Source organism: Dromiciops gliroides, chromosome 1, assembly GCF_019393635.1.
Source record: "Dromiciops gliroides isolate mDroGli1 chromosome 1, mDroGli1.pri, whole genome shotgun sequence".
Taxonomy (NCBI): Eukaryota; Metazoa; Chordata; class Mammalia; order Microbiotheria; family Microbiotheriidae; genus Dromiciops; species Dromiciops gliroides.
In genome coordinates, this window is record NC_057861.1 from 544367210 (window position 1) to 544385028 (window position 17819).

General features: G+C 38.1%; 1 protein-coding gene across 1 annotated transcript in view; it reads right to left on the reverse strand.

Moving 5' to 3' along the window:
- The window catches only part of LOC122751459 (phospholipid-transporting ATPase ABCA3-like), a 211829-nt gene that overhangs the window by 17544 nt on the left and 176466 nt on the right, over positions 1–17819 (reverse strand). The window contains 3 exon segments of the mRNA XM_043998522.1: positions 10356–10550; positions 10736–10867; positions 10928–10971. Coding sequence (XP_043854457.1) covers positions 10356–10550; positions 10736–10867; positions 10928–10971 — 371 coding nt within the window.

The following is a 17819-nucleotide window of genomic DNA, read 5'->3' on the forward strand; positions in this document are numbered from 1 at the left end:
GAGCCATAGTTAGCTCCAGGTCATGTTTTAACTGACTATATAGAGCTTCTCCAGCTTTGGCTGAAAAATATAAAATCAATCTGATTTCCATATTGATTATCTGGTGATATCCATGTGTAGAGTCACCTTTTGGGTTGTTGAAAGAAAAAGAGTGTTGGGGGTAGAGGGGCAGAGCAAAAATGGTGGATAAAAGGCATGGACTTCCCTGAGATCTCCCAAATTTCCCTCCTAATAACTTTAAAATAATGCCTCAAAACAAATTCAGGAGTGACAGAATCCACATGACAAGATGAAACAATTTTCCAGCCCAAGACAACTTAGAAGATTGACAGTAAAGGTCTGTTGTACTGAGGTGAGAGTGAAGCACAGTCAGTCTAGTGCAGGCTATGCCAGTGCAGACTGTGCCTCACCAAACTAGAAACTGACATCAAAAAGAACTGAATCAGAAGTGGCAGTTACTGCTTCAGAACCTCTTAGCCCACAGATGGTTAGGGAGTCAGACAACCAATTAAAAGTAAATTACAGGGGGGCAGCTAGGTGGCACAGTGGATAGAGCAGCGGCCCTGGATTCAGGAGGACCTGAGTTAAAATCTGGTCTCTGACACTTACTAGCTGTGTGACCCTAGGCAAGTCACTTAACCCCAACTGCCTCACCCAAAAACCAAAAAAAAAAAAAAAAGTAAATTACAGGGCTCTCTTTGTTGCTACTGGTGGCAGGACTCTGTTGAATTGCTCACACTCAGATTTGGTTTAAGCCCCAGGGTGAGGAGGATCATTAGCATACTACAGCTCAAAGATGCGGGGGAGCAGGGACCCTGGCCACAGTTCCGGAGCAGAAAGCACTGCTTGGGGTCACTCCAGACCAGAGTATAGTCCAGGAGAGTAGTAAACAGACCTCTCAATAGATCATACCACTTTGGAAGAACTGAAAACGTACAGACCCTCAGAACTAGCTTTGAAAACAGTTGCACAAAAACCTTGAAGCTTGAGAAAGTGTGCCCTTCCCCACTCCTCCTGGGTGAAGTCCACAGCTACATCCTTGAATATCACCAACTCCTAAAGCACCAAAAGTCATGGAATATGTCATGTAAAAGTCATGGAAGATGAGAAATGTCTTACTATGGAATGCATCTCCCTGTGGAATCAGGAATAAAGTTTCTGTTTTACCTGTGAGGTATGGATCTATGGAGGAAAATGAGAGATGGTGATGGGAAATTTGTTTCTCATTAGAACTGATATAAGTGTTATGTTCTAAAGAAAATTCTGCAAAGAATCTGTGAGAAGCTGGCAAGTACAGAATATTCTGGAGGGGGAAAGTTTTATGTGATGACTTAAAAGAAAACAAAGTTAAGGAAAAAATCTATTTGGTTTCCTGAGAGGCTAGAATAAAGTCTTATCTGGATGAAAACAGGAAGAGGATTCTAAAGAGATACTCAATAGAATCTGGACTGCACTTCAATGAGACAGTTTCCAGGCAAGTGAAGAAAGAGTTATCTGTTGTTACATTGTGAGCTTGAGTTCATTATTCTTAATTGCCAGGCTAAGGGAATAGAAAACACAGACTCTGCCATGGCAAGCCTCCCCAAAGAAAATAAAAGAGAGGATGGATAAGGAATGAAAATACACAAAAGGTAAGGACAGCCTAGAAGTGAGGTAAAAATCAATAACATTCAAAGAAACCCTTGCCAAAGCAAAATGTACTGAACTAAAAGACAGGGTATATAAGACAATCTAAGGATCATAGGTCTCCCAGAAGGATAGAACTAGGTAAAATTTTAAGAAATGAACACAATCATGAAGGAAATAGTCAAAATGATTTGGTCAGAACTTCTGAACCTAGAAAATGCAATTCCAATTCAAAGATTTCACAGATCCCCTCCAGGAAAAACAAACAACCAAGGCTTCAAATACCAATTCTGGTACTAGTTACAATTAAATTCAGAACCAAAAAGTCCTACATCAGGAGAAAGATCTTTGAATATAATGGAGATGATTTTGTATTAATGCAAGACTAATGCAACCCCACCAGAAATGTATAGGAAATGGAAGAATGTGATCGAGAGAGCACTGGACCTGAAGATACAGTCCAGGGTGACCCATCCTGCAGATATTAGCTTAACAACATGGGATAAAAATGGTAGTTCAATAGTAAAGAGGAGTCTAAAATCTTTTTTTTTTTTTTGTGGGGCAATGGGGGTTAAGTAACTTGGCCAGGGTCACACAGCTAGTGAGTGTCAAGTGCCTGAGGCCAGATTTGAACTCAGGAACTCCTGAATCTAGGGCCGGTGCTTTATCCACTACACCACCTAGCTGCCCTAAAATCTTTTTAGAAAGAAAACCAGAAATGAAGTGATTACTTGTTTCTTAAACAGTACGAACAGAAACGAAGGAGTGAATAATATAGACAACAGCAAGAGAGTAACAATAGAAAGGCCAATAAGAGACTTCCTTCTTTTTTTTTCCTGCCCTCATAGGGCTTAGGCTTTTTTAGGAATAAACATTTTTATTTATTAAAAAAAGTGTGCCCTCCAGCCTAGAAGCAGAGCTTCACTTTGGCATGAAGTTAAAAATCAAGGCTGAAAAATGAGCAAACAGCAGAAAAATCCTGACTATAGAAAGTTACTATGATGACAAGGAAGATCAAAACATACACGCAGAAGAAGACAATAAACTCAAAAATGCTACATGCAAAACCTCAAAGAAAAACATGAATTGGTCTCAGGTTATGGAAGAGCTCAAAAAGGATTTTAAAAATCAAATAAGATAGGTAGAAAAAATGAGAAGAGAAATAAGCAATGCAAGAAAATTATGAAAAAAGTCAACAGCTTGGCAAAGGAGGCACAAAAAATATGGAAGAAAATAATACCTTAAAAACAGAATAGGCCACTGGGGAAAAGAGGCACAAAAATCCAATGAGGAGAAGAATGCCTTGAAAAGTAGAATAGGCCAAATGGGAAAAGAGGTAAAAAATTCACTGAAGGACTCCTTAAAAAGTAGAATTGGTCAAATGGGAAAGGAGGTAGAAAAGCTCACTGAAAAAAAGTTCCTTAAAAATTAAATTTGGCAAGTGAAATATAATGACTTTTATGAGACATCAAGAAACAACAAAACAAAATCAAAAGCATGAAACATAGAAGAAAATGTGAAATATCTCATTGGAAAAACATCTGACCTGGAAAATAGATCCAGGAGAGATAATTTCAGAATTATTGGACTACCTGAAAGCCATGATCAAAGAAATAGCCTAGACATCATCTTTCAAGAAATTATCAAAGCTGCCCTGATATTCTAGAACAAGAGGGTAAAATAGAATTTGAAAGGATATGAAAAAATATACTTTTTCTTTATTTCTCTTGGGTTTTTTTGGGGGGGGGGTGTTGTGTTTTCTTTCACAACATGACTAATGTGGAAATGTTTTTTTATCACAAAAGTATTTTATTATTTTCTAGTTACATGTAGAGATAGTTTTCAACATTTATTTTCCTACGATTTCTAGTTTCAAATTTTTCTCCCCTCCTTCCTTCCCTCTCCCCTCACCAAGACAGCAAGCAATCTGATATAGGTTTATATATGTACAATCACATTAAACATATTTCTGCATTAGTCATGTTGTGAAAGAAGAATCAGAGCAAAAGGGGAAACCCCCCAAAAAGAAAAACAGCAAAAAAAGTAGAAATAGTATCATTCAATCTGCAGCCACATTCCACAGTTCTTTTTTTTTTTCTGGATTTGGAGAACATTTTCCAACATGAGTCTTTTGGAACAATTTTGGACCATTGTATTGCTGAGAAGAGTCAAGTTCTATTACAGTTGATCAACACACAATGTTGTTGATACTGTGTACAATGTTCTCCTGGTTCTGCTCATCTCACTCATTATCAGTTCATCCAAGTCCTTACAGGTTTCTCTGAAATCTGCCTGCTCATCATTTTTTACAGCACAATAGAATACCATTACATTCATATACCACAACTTGTTCAACCATTCCCCAATTGATGGGCATCCCCTCAATTTCCAATTTCTTGCCACCACAAAAAGAGCAGCTATAAATATTTTTGTACATGTGGGTCCTTTTCCCCTTTTTATGATCTCTTTGGGAAAAAAGACTTAATAGTAGTATTGCTGGGACAAAGGGTATGCCCTTCGGGCATAGTTCCAAATTGCTCTCCAGAATGGTTGGATCAGTTCACAGCTCCACCAACAATGCATCAGTGTTCCAATTTTTTGTGGAAATGTTTTGCATGACTGCACATGTATAAGCTATATAAAATTGCTTGCCTTCTCAATGAAGGAGGAGGGAAATGAAGGAGGGAAAGAGAGAATATGGAACTCAAAAGTTTTTAAAAATATAGTACCAGTGAGTTATGTTGACAAGACTCTATTAGTGTCTGATTAATTTTGTACTCCAAGGCCAAACTTGCTGCTTATTCTATCTTTTGATTTCTCAATTCCCTATGATGAATGTAATGTCTTTTAAAGTTATTCTTTCTAAAAGTTGTTATGGGTATTTATATAACTGCTCAACTTTGACCTCTTTGGCATCAGTGGTTGGAGGATAGACTTGTATTAACTGTGATGTTGAATGGTTTGTCTTGGATTTGAACTGACATCATTCTGTCAATTTTGAGATTACATCCCAGTATTGCTTTTCTTATCCTTTTACTGACCATGAGGGCCACTCCATTTCTTCTAAGGGATTCTTGTTCACAGTAGTATATGTAGTTTTTATGTGAAGTTTTGCTGACATCCAAGATGTCAATAGTTATTCTTTCAATCTTCTGTTTGACCACATCCAGCTTACCTTGGTTCATAGATCTTCCATTCCATAGTACTATGTAATATTGGTCTTTATAGCATCAGACTTACCTTTCATCACTGGACACATCTGCAGCTAAGCTTCCTTTCAGCTTTGGCCCAGCTGCTTCATTAGTACTAGAGCAACTTGTCATTTTTCTCTAATTTTTCCCAGCAGCATGTTGGACACCTTTCAACCTGAAGGGTTCTTCTTTTATCATTTTATAATTTTTCATATCTTTTATCATTTTAAGTACTGCCCATGAGGTTTTCTTGGGAAAGACGTTGGACTGGTTTGCCATTTTCTTCTCCAGTGTATCACCTTTTGTCAGAACTGTCTACTATGATATGAATGTCTTGTGGAACCCTGCACAGCATAGCTCATAGTTTCATTGAACTATATAAGTCCCTCTGACACAAGCAAGTGATCCAGGAGGGGTTTTCTATAATACTTTTTTTAAAGCAAAATGTACTTTGATTATCTCTATTAATTAGGTCTATTTTTGTGTTTGCTTTGTCTGAGATCATGATAGCTATCCCTGCCTTTTTATTTCTACAGCTAAAACATAATAGATTCTGCTCTATCTCCTTATTGTAACTCTGTGTATGTGTCTTTCAGTTTCAAGTGAGTTTCTAGTAAACCACATATTGTTTGATTCTGGTTTCTAATCCATTCTCCTCTCTGCTTCCATTTTATGGGTGAATTCATTAAATTCATATTTACATTTATGATTATTGTGAATTTCCCTCCATCCTATTTTCTTCTATTTATACTTATTTTTTCTTTTTACCTTGTCTCTTTTCCTTGTGGACCTTTTTTATGTGAAAAAAAAATTTCTCCATTCTACCTCTCCCTTCCCCATTTTCTCAGTGAATCCCTCTTTCTCACACCTTAATCTTTTTTGGAGATCATTCTAATATAATTGACTCACACTCATACCTTCTGCCTATGTAAACTCCTTTTAACTGCCTTAATAATGATAACATTCTCTGTACTTACATGAATCATCTTCTCATATAGGAATGTAAACAGTTTATCTTTTTTGAGTTCCTTATTATTTCTTTCATGTTTAGCTTTTTATGCTTCTCTTGAGTCTTCTGTTTGAATGTCAAAATTTCTATTAAGCTCTTGTTTTTTCATCAGGAATCCTTGTAATTTCTCTATGTCATTAAATAGCCATCTCCCCTCCCCCTGAAGGATTATATTCAGCTTTGCTGGGTATGTTATTCTTGGTTGTAACCCTTGCTCCTTTGCCTTTCAGAATATCATATTCCAAGCCCTGCCCAACTTAAATGTGGAAATTGCTAAATTTTGTGTGATCCTGACTGTGGCACCATGATATTTGAATCATTTCTTTCTGGCTTAAGTATTTTCTCCCTGACCTTGGAGTATAGACAACATAACAAGTCTGGATGGATCTCAGAGTGTAGGAGGGGAAGTACTATCCATTGAGGCTGGAAAAGTAAATTTGGGCCATTAGTGTGGGGTTTTAAAAGCTAAACAGGAGTTTTGGAAGTAAAGTAGGAAGCTAGTATTGTTGATTGAGGAGGGAGTCACATGATTAGGTCTTCACTTAAAGGAAAATTACTTTGGCTGCAGTCTATAGGATAGACCAGGGTAAAGACTAGGAGAGCAGGGATCATCCATCTCCATAGATCACATCTTGGAAGCATCAAAAAGTTCCAACCCCCCAGAACTAGGTCTGAAAACAACAGCATAAAAAGCCTGAAGGCATGGTGCCTTCCCACACCCAGGTGAACAGAGCCCAACTTTAACAAAAAGTTCAATATCCAGAAATAGGTCCCAGCAAATTGACCATAAAAGCCATTAGGGTGGCAGGGAAGACTAAGACTCAAACTCAGAAAAAGACAACATGAAAACAGATACAAGAAAAGCCTCAAAGAAAAAAAAATGTATAAAAACTTCTGCAAAGATAATTCCACCATAGATACAAGGAACGTATGCACACTTATGGACAACATGAAATCCAGTAGATCTAAAAGATGAACAGCTCTTGTTGCAAGAGAACTCAGCAGGTATTACATCCAAATAGCAGCCAAGTGAAACAAGGCTGGAAAATGAAGGCCATCGTACCAAAGTTGGAGCTAGATATACACTTTTCTGGAGTGGCCACAGTGAAAGGGAGCACCATGAAGCTGGCATAGGTCTTATGATCAAAACTATCCTAGTCAACAAGTTTGTATGCTTCCCAAAAGGAGGGAATGACAAGCTCATGACAATGCATTATCAGGGACTATGCTACTATCAGGATGCACTCTGATAAGATCAAAGAAAAATTTTGTGAAGATCTGGAGACCTTTATCATCAATTTGATGAAAGAGAATAAGCTTGTAATTCTGGGTGACTTTAATACCAGACATGGCAGGGGGTACTTGAGAGGAATGGAGTCAGAAACAGCAACAGCGATTTGTCACTTACTACTCAAGTGTTGTGCATCTCATAAACCTCATCACCAACACTGTCTTCTGTTTACCTAAATGCAATAAGACTTCATTAATTCATCCCTGTAGCAAACACTGGCATTTAATAGATTAAGTCATTATAAGGTGAAGAGAAAGACAGGATGTGAGAATGATGAAGGCAATGTATGGAACAGAGTTCTAGACTGATCATAGACTAATCCTTTCCAGGCTAAATATTCACATTCAACAAAATCAGTGGCCCCAAGGAAAGATGATTACCAGAACACTAGTTAACAGATCAGTGTCCTTCTCTGAGCAGGAACAGTTCCCTGCTAACTTGAAGGGAAAGCTGAGCCATCACATGGTTGACAACAGTGGAGAAGAAAGAGTGAGTGACTTTCAGAAATTTGGTGTACAGTACTGCATTTACTCATCTAGGTCACAACACTTGCAAACATCAAGACTGATTTGACAAAATGATAAAGAAATTCAGAAGCTGCTAAATGAAAAACAAGAACTCTACAGCATTTACCAACAGAATAGTTCATCAATTTCTAAGAAGGCAGCATTTAACTCCATCAAAAGTAAAGTATAAGCAACACTTAGACAGATGCAATATTCCTGGATCAGTAAGAAGGCAGTTGGAATTCAGTTTTAGACTGATAGTAACAATCCAAGTACTTTTATGATGCCCTGAAGGCTATTTATGGGCCAAAGATGGTGCATCTCAACTACTCAGTGCTAGTGGAGCCACACTGATTACTGATAAGGACATGATCCTGGAGAGATGGGCAGAACACTTCCATAGTGTTCTCAAGAGACCATCATCAATCAATGCTGAAGACAATGACAGTTTATGTCAAGTTGAAGTCCATCCTTCTCTAGCCAAATTTCTAACTGAACAAGCGATTTTGAATGCCATTAGGCTTCTCTCCTCTGTCAAAGCACCTTGTACTGATTCTATTCTAGCTGAGTCCAGGTCAGGACTTACAAGGTGGGGATTCCATTGCTCATAAAAAAGCTGACTGAAATTTCTTGTGTTATATGGAAAGAAGATTTCTTTCCTGTATTCAGAGTCCAAGCCCAAGCTGAGGAATTCTGGTCCTGGTTTGTTGGGCAACTGCCATGTATTTTTTAATAAATCAGTATAAATCAATAAATCAACAAGACTTTGTTTTCCTCAGTCATTTCATCTTTACCTGCCAAAAGCATTTAGTAATTTTTCTTTTTTCTTTCTTTCTTTCTTCCTTCCTTTCCTTTTTTCTTTCCTTCTTTCTTTTTCTTTCTTCCTTCCTTTTTTCTTTCCTTCTTTCTTTTTCTTTCTTCCTTCCTTTTTTCTTTCCTTCCTTCTTTCTCTTCCTCCCTCCCTCCTTTCTCTCTTTCTTTCTTTCATTTGTCAAATTCAGACTATATTTCTACCTTGTAAAAGTGAGGTTTTTTCTGATGTGTGGTTTCCCCTCCCCACCCAGCTTTATAAAAGGTGTCAAAGTTCCAATAGAGTCATGAAAAATGTGTGAATTTGAATACTTCATTTGCATATAAAAGACCAGAAAACCATCTGAGTAGCCAGCAGAGACAATGAATTTATTCCTGCAGGCATAGATTAACTCAATACCTTTTCCCCACATACTCATTTGCTTAGCCCAATTTAAATAAATTAAAGTGTGAAATCTTTAACCCCAAAGCTATTGGGTGATTATTAGGCAGTCATTGTCTGATTAGGACCTACTTAAAAGAGATAATCACCATAAATTAAGATGAAGTCTCTCACCGAGGAAAGCCAGTTGGGGGGGTTGGGGGGGTGGGCAATGAGGGTTAAGTGACTTGCCCAAGGTCACACAGCTATGAAAGCCTTCTAAAAGAAAAGAAAGTTTAGGCTAAAGGAGACAAATCTGTGACAGAAATTGTTAATTGTTAATATAATGACAGAAAGTTGTTAATACCAAATGTAATGTTACTTACCATTCTCTTAAATGATCCTATTAATGTCAGAATTTCAATAATGTCCTTAAATTCCTTCTCAAGATATTTACTCTTGATTAGGTTGAGCTGAACAACACCCTAAATCTTCCCACCTTGATATTTTGCCTTGTAAAGGAACCTAGTTTTCCTTGGATCTAAACTTCTATGGTTCTTACCCACTTCCATGAAAGGCAAAACAGCCAGAATGAAGTGATTTTCCTTGCCTGGACTGACAAGGGAGACTGGGTTCTCATGATCAGGACTTGCTACCTCATACCACTTCTTCCCACTCTTCTAAAAGGGTAAGAACCTTTTCCTGGGAGTCTGCTGGTGGACATCCCCCAGGGTGACAGGTTTGCTACCAGTTTTCTTGATTGAAGAAGCTTTATGATTTTGATTTATTTAAAGACTTCACACCTGCCAAGGTAATTTTGTTTTCTTATCTCTGACTGAGAGATAGCAAGCTTCAGAACTGAGACAATGAGGAAGCAGTACTGGGGAGGCTTCTACCAGCTCTAGGCTGAAAGTTCTTGTATTCTCCCTGGAAACAATAGAGATGACAGTTTCTCAGTGGGGAATAATCCTAGGGAGGAGTTTAAAGGACTGATTTTCATCTGATGAAAGGTACCTGTTGCTTAAGTGTGTGACTCTCTACTAATGTATTCTATGTAGTTGCCCTTTCCAAACTTTGGGGGAAAGCATGTGTTGTAACAGGAGCAGATGAAGGAGACAGGGAAGGAGTGGTTAAAGCATTATAAGGAGATCTATGACAATATGGTTTCACAGAAATTAAAGTAGGAGATTATATAGATGGAGAAGGTGGTCAAAAATTTGAAATGCTACAGAAAAGTTAAAAAAGATTGAAGACAAAGAGAAAGCCATTGGGATTTGAAGGTGAAGAGATGATCTTTGAGACAGTACTTTCAGTAAAATTGTGACCTTGGAAAGCAGAGTGTGTACTCCATACACAGATTTTTAAAGGAAAGTTATTTTTATTTTCCTTCAATTTCTCTCAAGTCTACATAATTGTCTCCTGGGTTTTCAGCTTTTAGAGGAAAAACTGCATCCAACCAAGGCTCCTTTACTCCATCAGTCTATACCCACCCATAGGCTCTTCATCTCTCAGCACAGTGTGTCACAACATCCTGGTCTGCAGTAAAATATTACTATATTACCTTTCTCATGTTCTTGCGGATGCTGTGATTTTCAAAGAAGGCATCCCCATGGGTGATGACCTCATCTCCAGTCAACATTTTGAAGGTAGTGGTTTTCCCTGCACCATTGAAGCCCAGAAGCCCTAAGCATTCTCCTTTCTGGACTGTTAGAGAGAGTCTGTCCACAGCCACAGAAGGGTATGGCTTATAATATACCTGCAAAGACACAATATACTAAAGACAGTAATGGTGAATTTTTGCAAGAAATATTGCTAGATCAACTTAATAGAAGCTATTCCTTCAACTTCAGCCCAAGTTCTTCTTGTAAAGACAAGCAGAACTAATTTTGGGATGTCTAATATGCCCTTGGTGAGACAGTGTTGACCACAGAGTGCCTTTACCTTTGTGAGTTTCCTAATAACTAGTGCTCTGTTCAAAGATGATATCATATCTTTAGAGCATGCCAGGACCTTCTCTCTCTCCTTTGCCACATCGTCATCTTCACGAAACTTTTTTGGATCAGATTTCATGTCCTGCATTCAAAGATAAAAGTTCAAAGATGTGGGTGACTCGAAGGCATGCTGGGCCCAAACAGAGCTACTGAGGGAGAGTTGCTGCATAAAAGAGCAGAGGAAAGCTCAGTAACATTAAGACAGAAGCACTAAAAAGGACTTATGAGGGGATTTTTCATCCACCACTTTGGTGAATGAAGTCAGAGGCTATTAATGAGAGTTTTCTTAGTTCCCCACTTATCTCAAATACTCCCTAAGGTTCACCCATTTTCACCTTCACCTCTTCCCTAAATCTCTTCCTTCCCTTCTATCTCATAAGAGAAGGTTAGATTTCTTTTGGTTAAGGGTAACCCCTCCCTGTGCCCTTTATCCCTTTTGTATCCTGTAGGAGTTTGCTCCATCAATCATTTTTTCAATTTCCTCTATCTTTCATTCCTCCTTCAATACTGGTTCCCATTCCTCCACCTACAAACACATTCAGGTTCCTCTTATACTAATAAGCAATAATTTTATAACTTTTCTTCAACTGTACCACCCTTCCACTGCTCCCTCCCCCCATCTTATCCAACTTTCCCATTTTTCTCCCCTTCACTGATAAATGGGTAGCCTATAATGACTGCCTATAATTTCATCACTATCTACTCAGTCTTCAATCTCTTGCAATATATGTTTCATTACTACCATTCCACTAAAACTGATCTTTTAGTGGTTACTAGTGACCTCTTAAATGCCTAATTCAGTGGCACTTTCTCAATCATCACTTTCCTTGGTTTCTCCATAGACTTTCATATTGTTTTGCCACCCTTTTCTCTTTAAAATTCTCTCTCCTAGGGTTATATGACAATTGCATGCTACTAGTTTATCCTATTTCATAAATACTCTGTCTCCTCTTCTTTCTCCTGCCCCCTTAATATAGATATTTCTCTAGGTCCTGCCTTAGTTCTCACCTTTTCTCTTTCTACATCTACTCAGATATTATGTCCATGACTTCAATTATCATCTCTGAGGATGATTCCCAAAGCTAGATCTCTAGCCTTGTTCTCTCTCTGGTATTCCTAACTACCTGCTAAACATCTTTACCTAGATGCCTCACCAGACCAACCCCATCAATTCAACATGTATAAAACTAAAATGATTATTTTCCCATAAAAATGCCCTGGAATGACGTACTGTCTTTGCTGTGGTCTCCTGTCACTTCCTCAGCCCCCTGGTTTGGTATAAAATATTTTTTACAGAAAAAAAAACTGGCGTCTTTCAGTGTGGTAAAAAAATATGAAAGTTTTTTAACAGTCAGTTAGGATAACTGAAAGACGCCAGTTTTTTTTTTTTTTAAGGACCACCCTTTCGGGGAGGAGACCAATGGCATGAGCTATGCATGCCAGTCTGCCTGCTTTGCATGTCAGACTGCCTGCTAGCACTCCACTTCTGGGGTGCAAGCTTAAAAGGCAAGGAGAGAACAGAAGTGGGAGTTTTTTCCTGCTCTGCTGGTCTCCTGACTGCGCTGCACAGGCTGATGCTGATGAGAGTTCGAGTGGGCCCGGCTCGCGGTTAGCAGCAGCACGCGCTTGACACGGTCTCTCTCTCCCCAAAGGTGGCCTTCAGCTTTTGGTGAGTTTTATACGGAATATAGACTAAGCTTAGACTTAAGACGATTTGTATTGTGTTTCTACTTTCCTATCCTTCTAATCAACATCACCTTGTGACTACCATACAATAAAAGCTCTAACTAGAAAACCAGAAGCTTCTTCCATTTACTAGTCTGGGAGATAAATTAAGGGAAAGGTTAAAGAGGGGAGATTTATGATCTAATATCCAATTTTAAATCTCACATCTTTCTAACTTCTATATCTCTGTCAATGGTATTACCATTGTCCCAGTGAGAAGGCAATATGGTACAATGGAAAGATGGAGATATTTAAAGTCAAAGGGTCTGTGGTCAAGTCCTATCTCTTCCACTTACTACCTTTGTGAACTTGGGCAAAGCAGGTACAGTATTTCTTATCTCTGGACCTCTGTTTCCTTAACTACAAAATGAGGAAGATAACATCAAAAGTCCAATCCAGTTGTAAATCCATAATCCTATCTTTAACCCATCATTTTCCTTCAACTCACATTACAAATTCAATCAGTAAAAAATCCTATTATTTCCTCTTTCATAATATCTTTTGCGTCCATTCTCTACGTAAAATTTCCATTGGTGCCACTTTAGTTTAGGTATTTTTCTTCTAACTTGAACCTCACAAATGTCCTGAAGACTGCCCCTGACTCTCCAACTTTTAATAAATGCTAGCTAATGCTTGATTGATCTTCCTGGTAGACATGTATCATTAAAGAGCTCCACTCAGGGGCAGCTAGGTGGCACAGTGGATAAAACATCGGCCCTGGATTCAGGAGGACCTGAGTTTAAATCTGGCCTTGGACACTTGACACTTACTAGCTCTGTGATTCTGGGCAAGTCACTTAACCCTCATTGCCCCACAAAAAAAAAAAAAAAAAGAGCTCCACTCATCCAAAACCTAAACAACTCTCCACTGCCTACCAGGTAAAGACTGATCTCCTTAGCTTGGCATTCAGACCATTCATAATTTGGCTATAATCAACCACTGCATTTTTTTTACTCTTCACATAGTTTACCTTCTAGCTGAGAAAAATTATTATTTCTCTCCTATATTAACTAACCAATTATTGGAGAGATCCAGAGTTTTTTTCCTTTTTCCTATTTCCTCACTCAAAGTCCAGTTTTTCAAGGAGATCCTGTAATGATCATGTAAATCATTACAATATTTGTCATTTTGTACAAGAAAGTTTGATTAAAAGAAAAAAATAAAGTGAAAAATAGCATGCTTCAGTCTGTTCCATCAATATCAGTTCTTTCTTTGGAGGTGGATAGTATGTTTCATCAATAGTCCTTTGGGATTGTCTTGGATCATTGTACTGTTGAGAATATCAAGTCATTCAAAGTTCTTCATAAAACAATATTGCTGTCTCTATGTACAAGAGCTGTGTGATTTTAAACCAAGTTATGCAATTTGTAATGTATTAAAGAAAAGTACCTAACATTAATTTGATAATTAATTGTTTTGGAAGTATTGTTAGAAAATTTTGCTGTTCTTTCATTCCTTTAGGTGATGTATTTAACTGTTAAAAGACTGTTGTAAATATGTGCATTCGTGCATGTGTGTGTGTGTATACGTTCCTATATGGGAAGATTATACATGTAACTCTTAGGAAATTTATTATTATTTGGGCAGTTAGGAGCTACATAGACAGAAAGTATGGGTGGGAGTTGGTTAAGCTGGATTAATATTAAACACACACACACACACACACACATACACACACATATATATGGTTGAGAAAGAGGGATATGCTGGGAGAAAGGGGAAGGGAAATAAACAAAGTAGTACTTAGGGGAAAATTTATACCTCTAAAAGCTTACATCAGTAAAAAAAGAGAAAGAATAGGTCAATACAATAGGCATGCAACAAAAAAAGTTAGAAAAAAATGAAGTAAAAAAAGCCAATTAAACATCATAATAGAAATTGTGAAAATCAAAGCAAGGATTATAAAAAGTGAAAAATCTAAAAACCATTGAACTAATAAATAAAACTAGGAGATGGTATTATATGTGTGTATGTGTGTGTGTATATATATATATTATATTTAATAGATAAACCATTGGTTAAATTGATTTAAAAAAAGAAAGGAGAAAACCAAGTAACCAGTATCAAGAATGAAAAGCATGAAATCACCATCAATGAATAGGAAATTGAATCAATTATTGATCTATTTTGCATCATTATATGCCAATAAATCTAATAAGCTAAGTGAAATGGATTATTATAAAAATATGTAAATTTCCCAGATTAACAGAGGAGGAAAAAAAATCCTTAAATAATTCTTATGATAGAAAAAGACATTTAACAAACCATAAATGAGTTCCTTAAAGAATAAATCACTAAGACCAGATGGATTCACAAATGAATTAATTCCAATGCTATATAAATTATTTGGGGGGAAAAAAAGGAGTCCTATCAAATTCTTTCTAGTACACAAATATGAAGCTACATCCTTAACCAGAAAGTCAAAACAGAGAAAGAAAACTATAGACCAATTTTCCCCACCATTGATTTATAACAAATTTATATGAAAAATGCAGGGCTGGTTGAACATTAGGAAAACTATAAACATAATAAACCATATCAATAACAAAAATAAAAATATGATTACATTGATACATAAAATGTGTTTGACTAAATACAATATCAATTGATATTAAAAACACTAGAAAGCACAGGAAGAAATGAAGCCTTTCATAAAATGATAAGTAGTGTCTATTTAAAACTAATAGCAAGTAGTTAGGGTGGAGCCAAGATGTCAGAGACAAGGCAGTGAGCTCCCGAACTCATGACAAGATCGCTCCAAAAAACATCCAAATAATGCCATAGAAAAATGCCCAGAGCAGCAAAACTCACAGGAGAATGTGCTGAAATCATCTTCTAACCAAGAACGGCTTGGAAGGTCAGAAAGAGGGAGCTGCTATGCTAATACAGGAGCTGAGCCCAACCCCACAGTCACCCTGACACAGATCCAGTCCCAGGAAGGCTTCGCCAGAGAAGGAGACCCCCCAGAGCCTCTGAATCAGCTGAAGCACCAGTGTCGTCTGGAACTAAGTTCACAGTCTGGTGAGTGGGCTGAGCCCTAGGTAGGGTGGAGACTACAGGGGTCTATGCTGATGTTAAGACAGAACTTGGATTTTACACCCCTGCTAAGAACCAAGAGGTAGGCTGGAGTAGCACTGGCCCAGGTTGTGGAGGGGCACAGGCTCATTGGAGCTAACAACCACAACACACAAAGCTGGTTGATTAGCAAGTTGGTCTGGGGTCATCAGGGAACAGGCTGGGTGAGTGAAGAACCTGATTCTCCTTAAATCATACCACCTGGGACTTCTTAAGTTTGGGATACTGCGGCCTAGAAACAGGGCCCTACTTTAAGGAGCTAAAAGTCAAGTAAAAGAAAGGGAAGATGAGCCAACAGAGAAAGGTGAGGACCATAGAAAGTTTCTTCAGTGACAAGGAAGACTGAGGGGCACCCTCAAATGAAGATATCAACATCAGGGCCCCTATATCTAAAGCTTCCAAGAAAAATATGAATTGGTCTCAGGCCATAGAGGTGCTCAAAAAGGACTTTGAAGATAAAGTTAGAGAGGTAGAAGAAAAAATGGAAAGAGAAATGAGGGAGATGCAGGAAAGACATGAGAAAAAAGTCAACAGCTTGAAAAGTCAAATTGGCCAAACAGAAAAGGAGGTACAAAAGCTCTCTGATGAAAATAATTGCCTAAGAATTAGGATTGAACAAATGGAAGCCAGTGACTTTATGAGAAACCAAGACACAATAAAGCAAATCTGAATGAATAAAAAAAATAGAGGGCAATGTGAAATATCTTCTGGGAAAAATTGTCAACCTGGAAAATAGGTCCAGGAGAGGTAATTTGAAAATTATTGGTCTACCTGAAAACCATGATCAAGGAAAGGGCTTAGACATCATCTTCCAAGATATTCTCAGGGAAAATTGCCCTGAAATTCTAGAAGAAGAAGCTAAAATAGAAATTGAAAGAATCCACTGATCACCTCCAGAAAGAGATCCCAAAAGGAAAACTCCTAGGAATATTATAGCCAAATTCAAGAGCTCTCAGGTCAAGGAGAAAATATTGCAAACTGCCAAAAACAAAGAATTCAAGTACTGTGGAGCCCCAGTTAGGATAGCACAAGATCTAGCATCTTCTGCATTAAAGGACTGGAGGGCATGGAATATGATATTCCAAAGGGCAAAGGAAATGGGATTACAACCAAGAATCACCTTCCCAGCAAAACTCAGCATAATCTTTCAGCAGAAAAAATGGGACTTTAATGAAAAAGAAGACTTTCAGATATTTGTGATAAAAAGACCTGAACTGAATGGCAAATTTGACTTTCAAATATGAGACCCTAGAGAACCATAAAAAATTGGAGCTGGGGGACATACCTGGGGTCATACAGTGGGCGACTGTCTTGTGTCTGAGGCCAGGTTTTGTCTGGGATCCCCCTGGGTCCAGGGGTTATGCTTTGTCCACTGTGTCACTTAGCTAGGTGATGACATCTTTAGGGTTAAATTGAGGGGTGAAGGGAATTCACTGGGGGAGGGGGAAGGGCAGAGGTGAAATCCTACATGAAAGAAACAGGAAAAGGCTTATGTAGTGGGGGAAGAGATGGGAGAGGAGCAGGGCAGTAAATGAATTTTACACTCATCAGAAAAGGCTCAAAGACCTTAAACTCATCAGAGCTGCCTCAAAGAGGGATTAACACACACACACACACACACACACACACACACACACACCCAACTGGGTGGAGTAATCTATTTAATCTGGGCAGTAAATGAGCCTAACACTCAACAGAATTGGCTCAAAGATCTCAATCTCATTAGAATTGGCTCAAGGAGGGAATAATGTACACACTCAATTGGGTGGAGTAATCTCTCTAACCCTGCAGGAAAATAGGAGGGGAAGGGGATAAAGAGAGAGGGGCAAAAGAAGGAAGGGCAGAGTGGGGGAGGGGACAGACAGAAGCAAATCCCTTTTGAAGAGGGATAGGATGAAAGAAGATGGATAATAGAATAAATATTATGGGGAAGGGAACAGGATGGAAGGGAAACAGTTAACAATAGTAATCATGAAAAAGAGAAAAGGGGGAAAATTGTAAAAAAAAAATAGCAACTCTTGGTGGAGGCTAAGAATTGAGAATCAAGGAAATGTCCATCAATTGAGGAATGATGGAAAAAGCTGTGCTATATGATTGTAGTGGAATGGTCTTGTGCTACAGGAAATGACAAATAGGATGATCCCCGAAAAACCTGGAAAGACTAATGAACATCGATGTATAGTGAAGTGAGCAGAGCTGGGAGGACATTGTGCATAGTGACAGCAGTATTATTC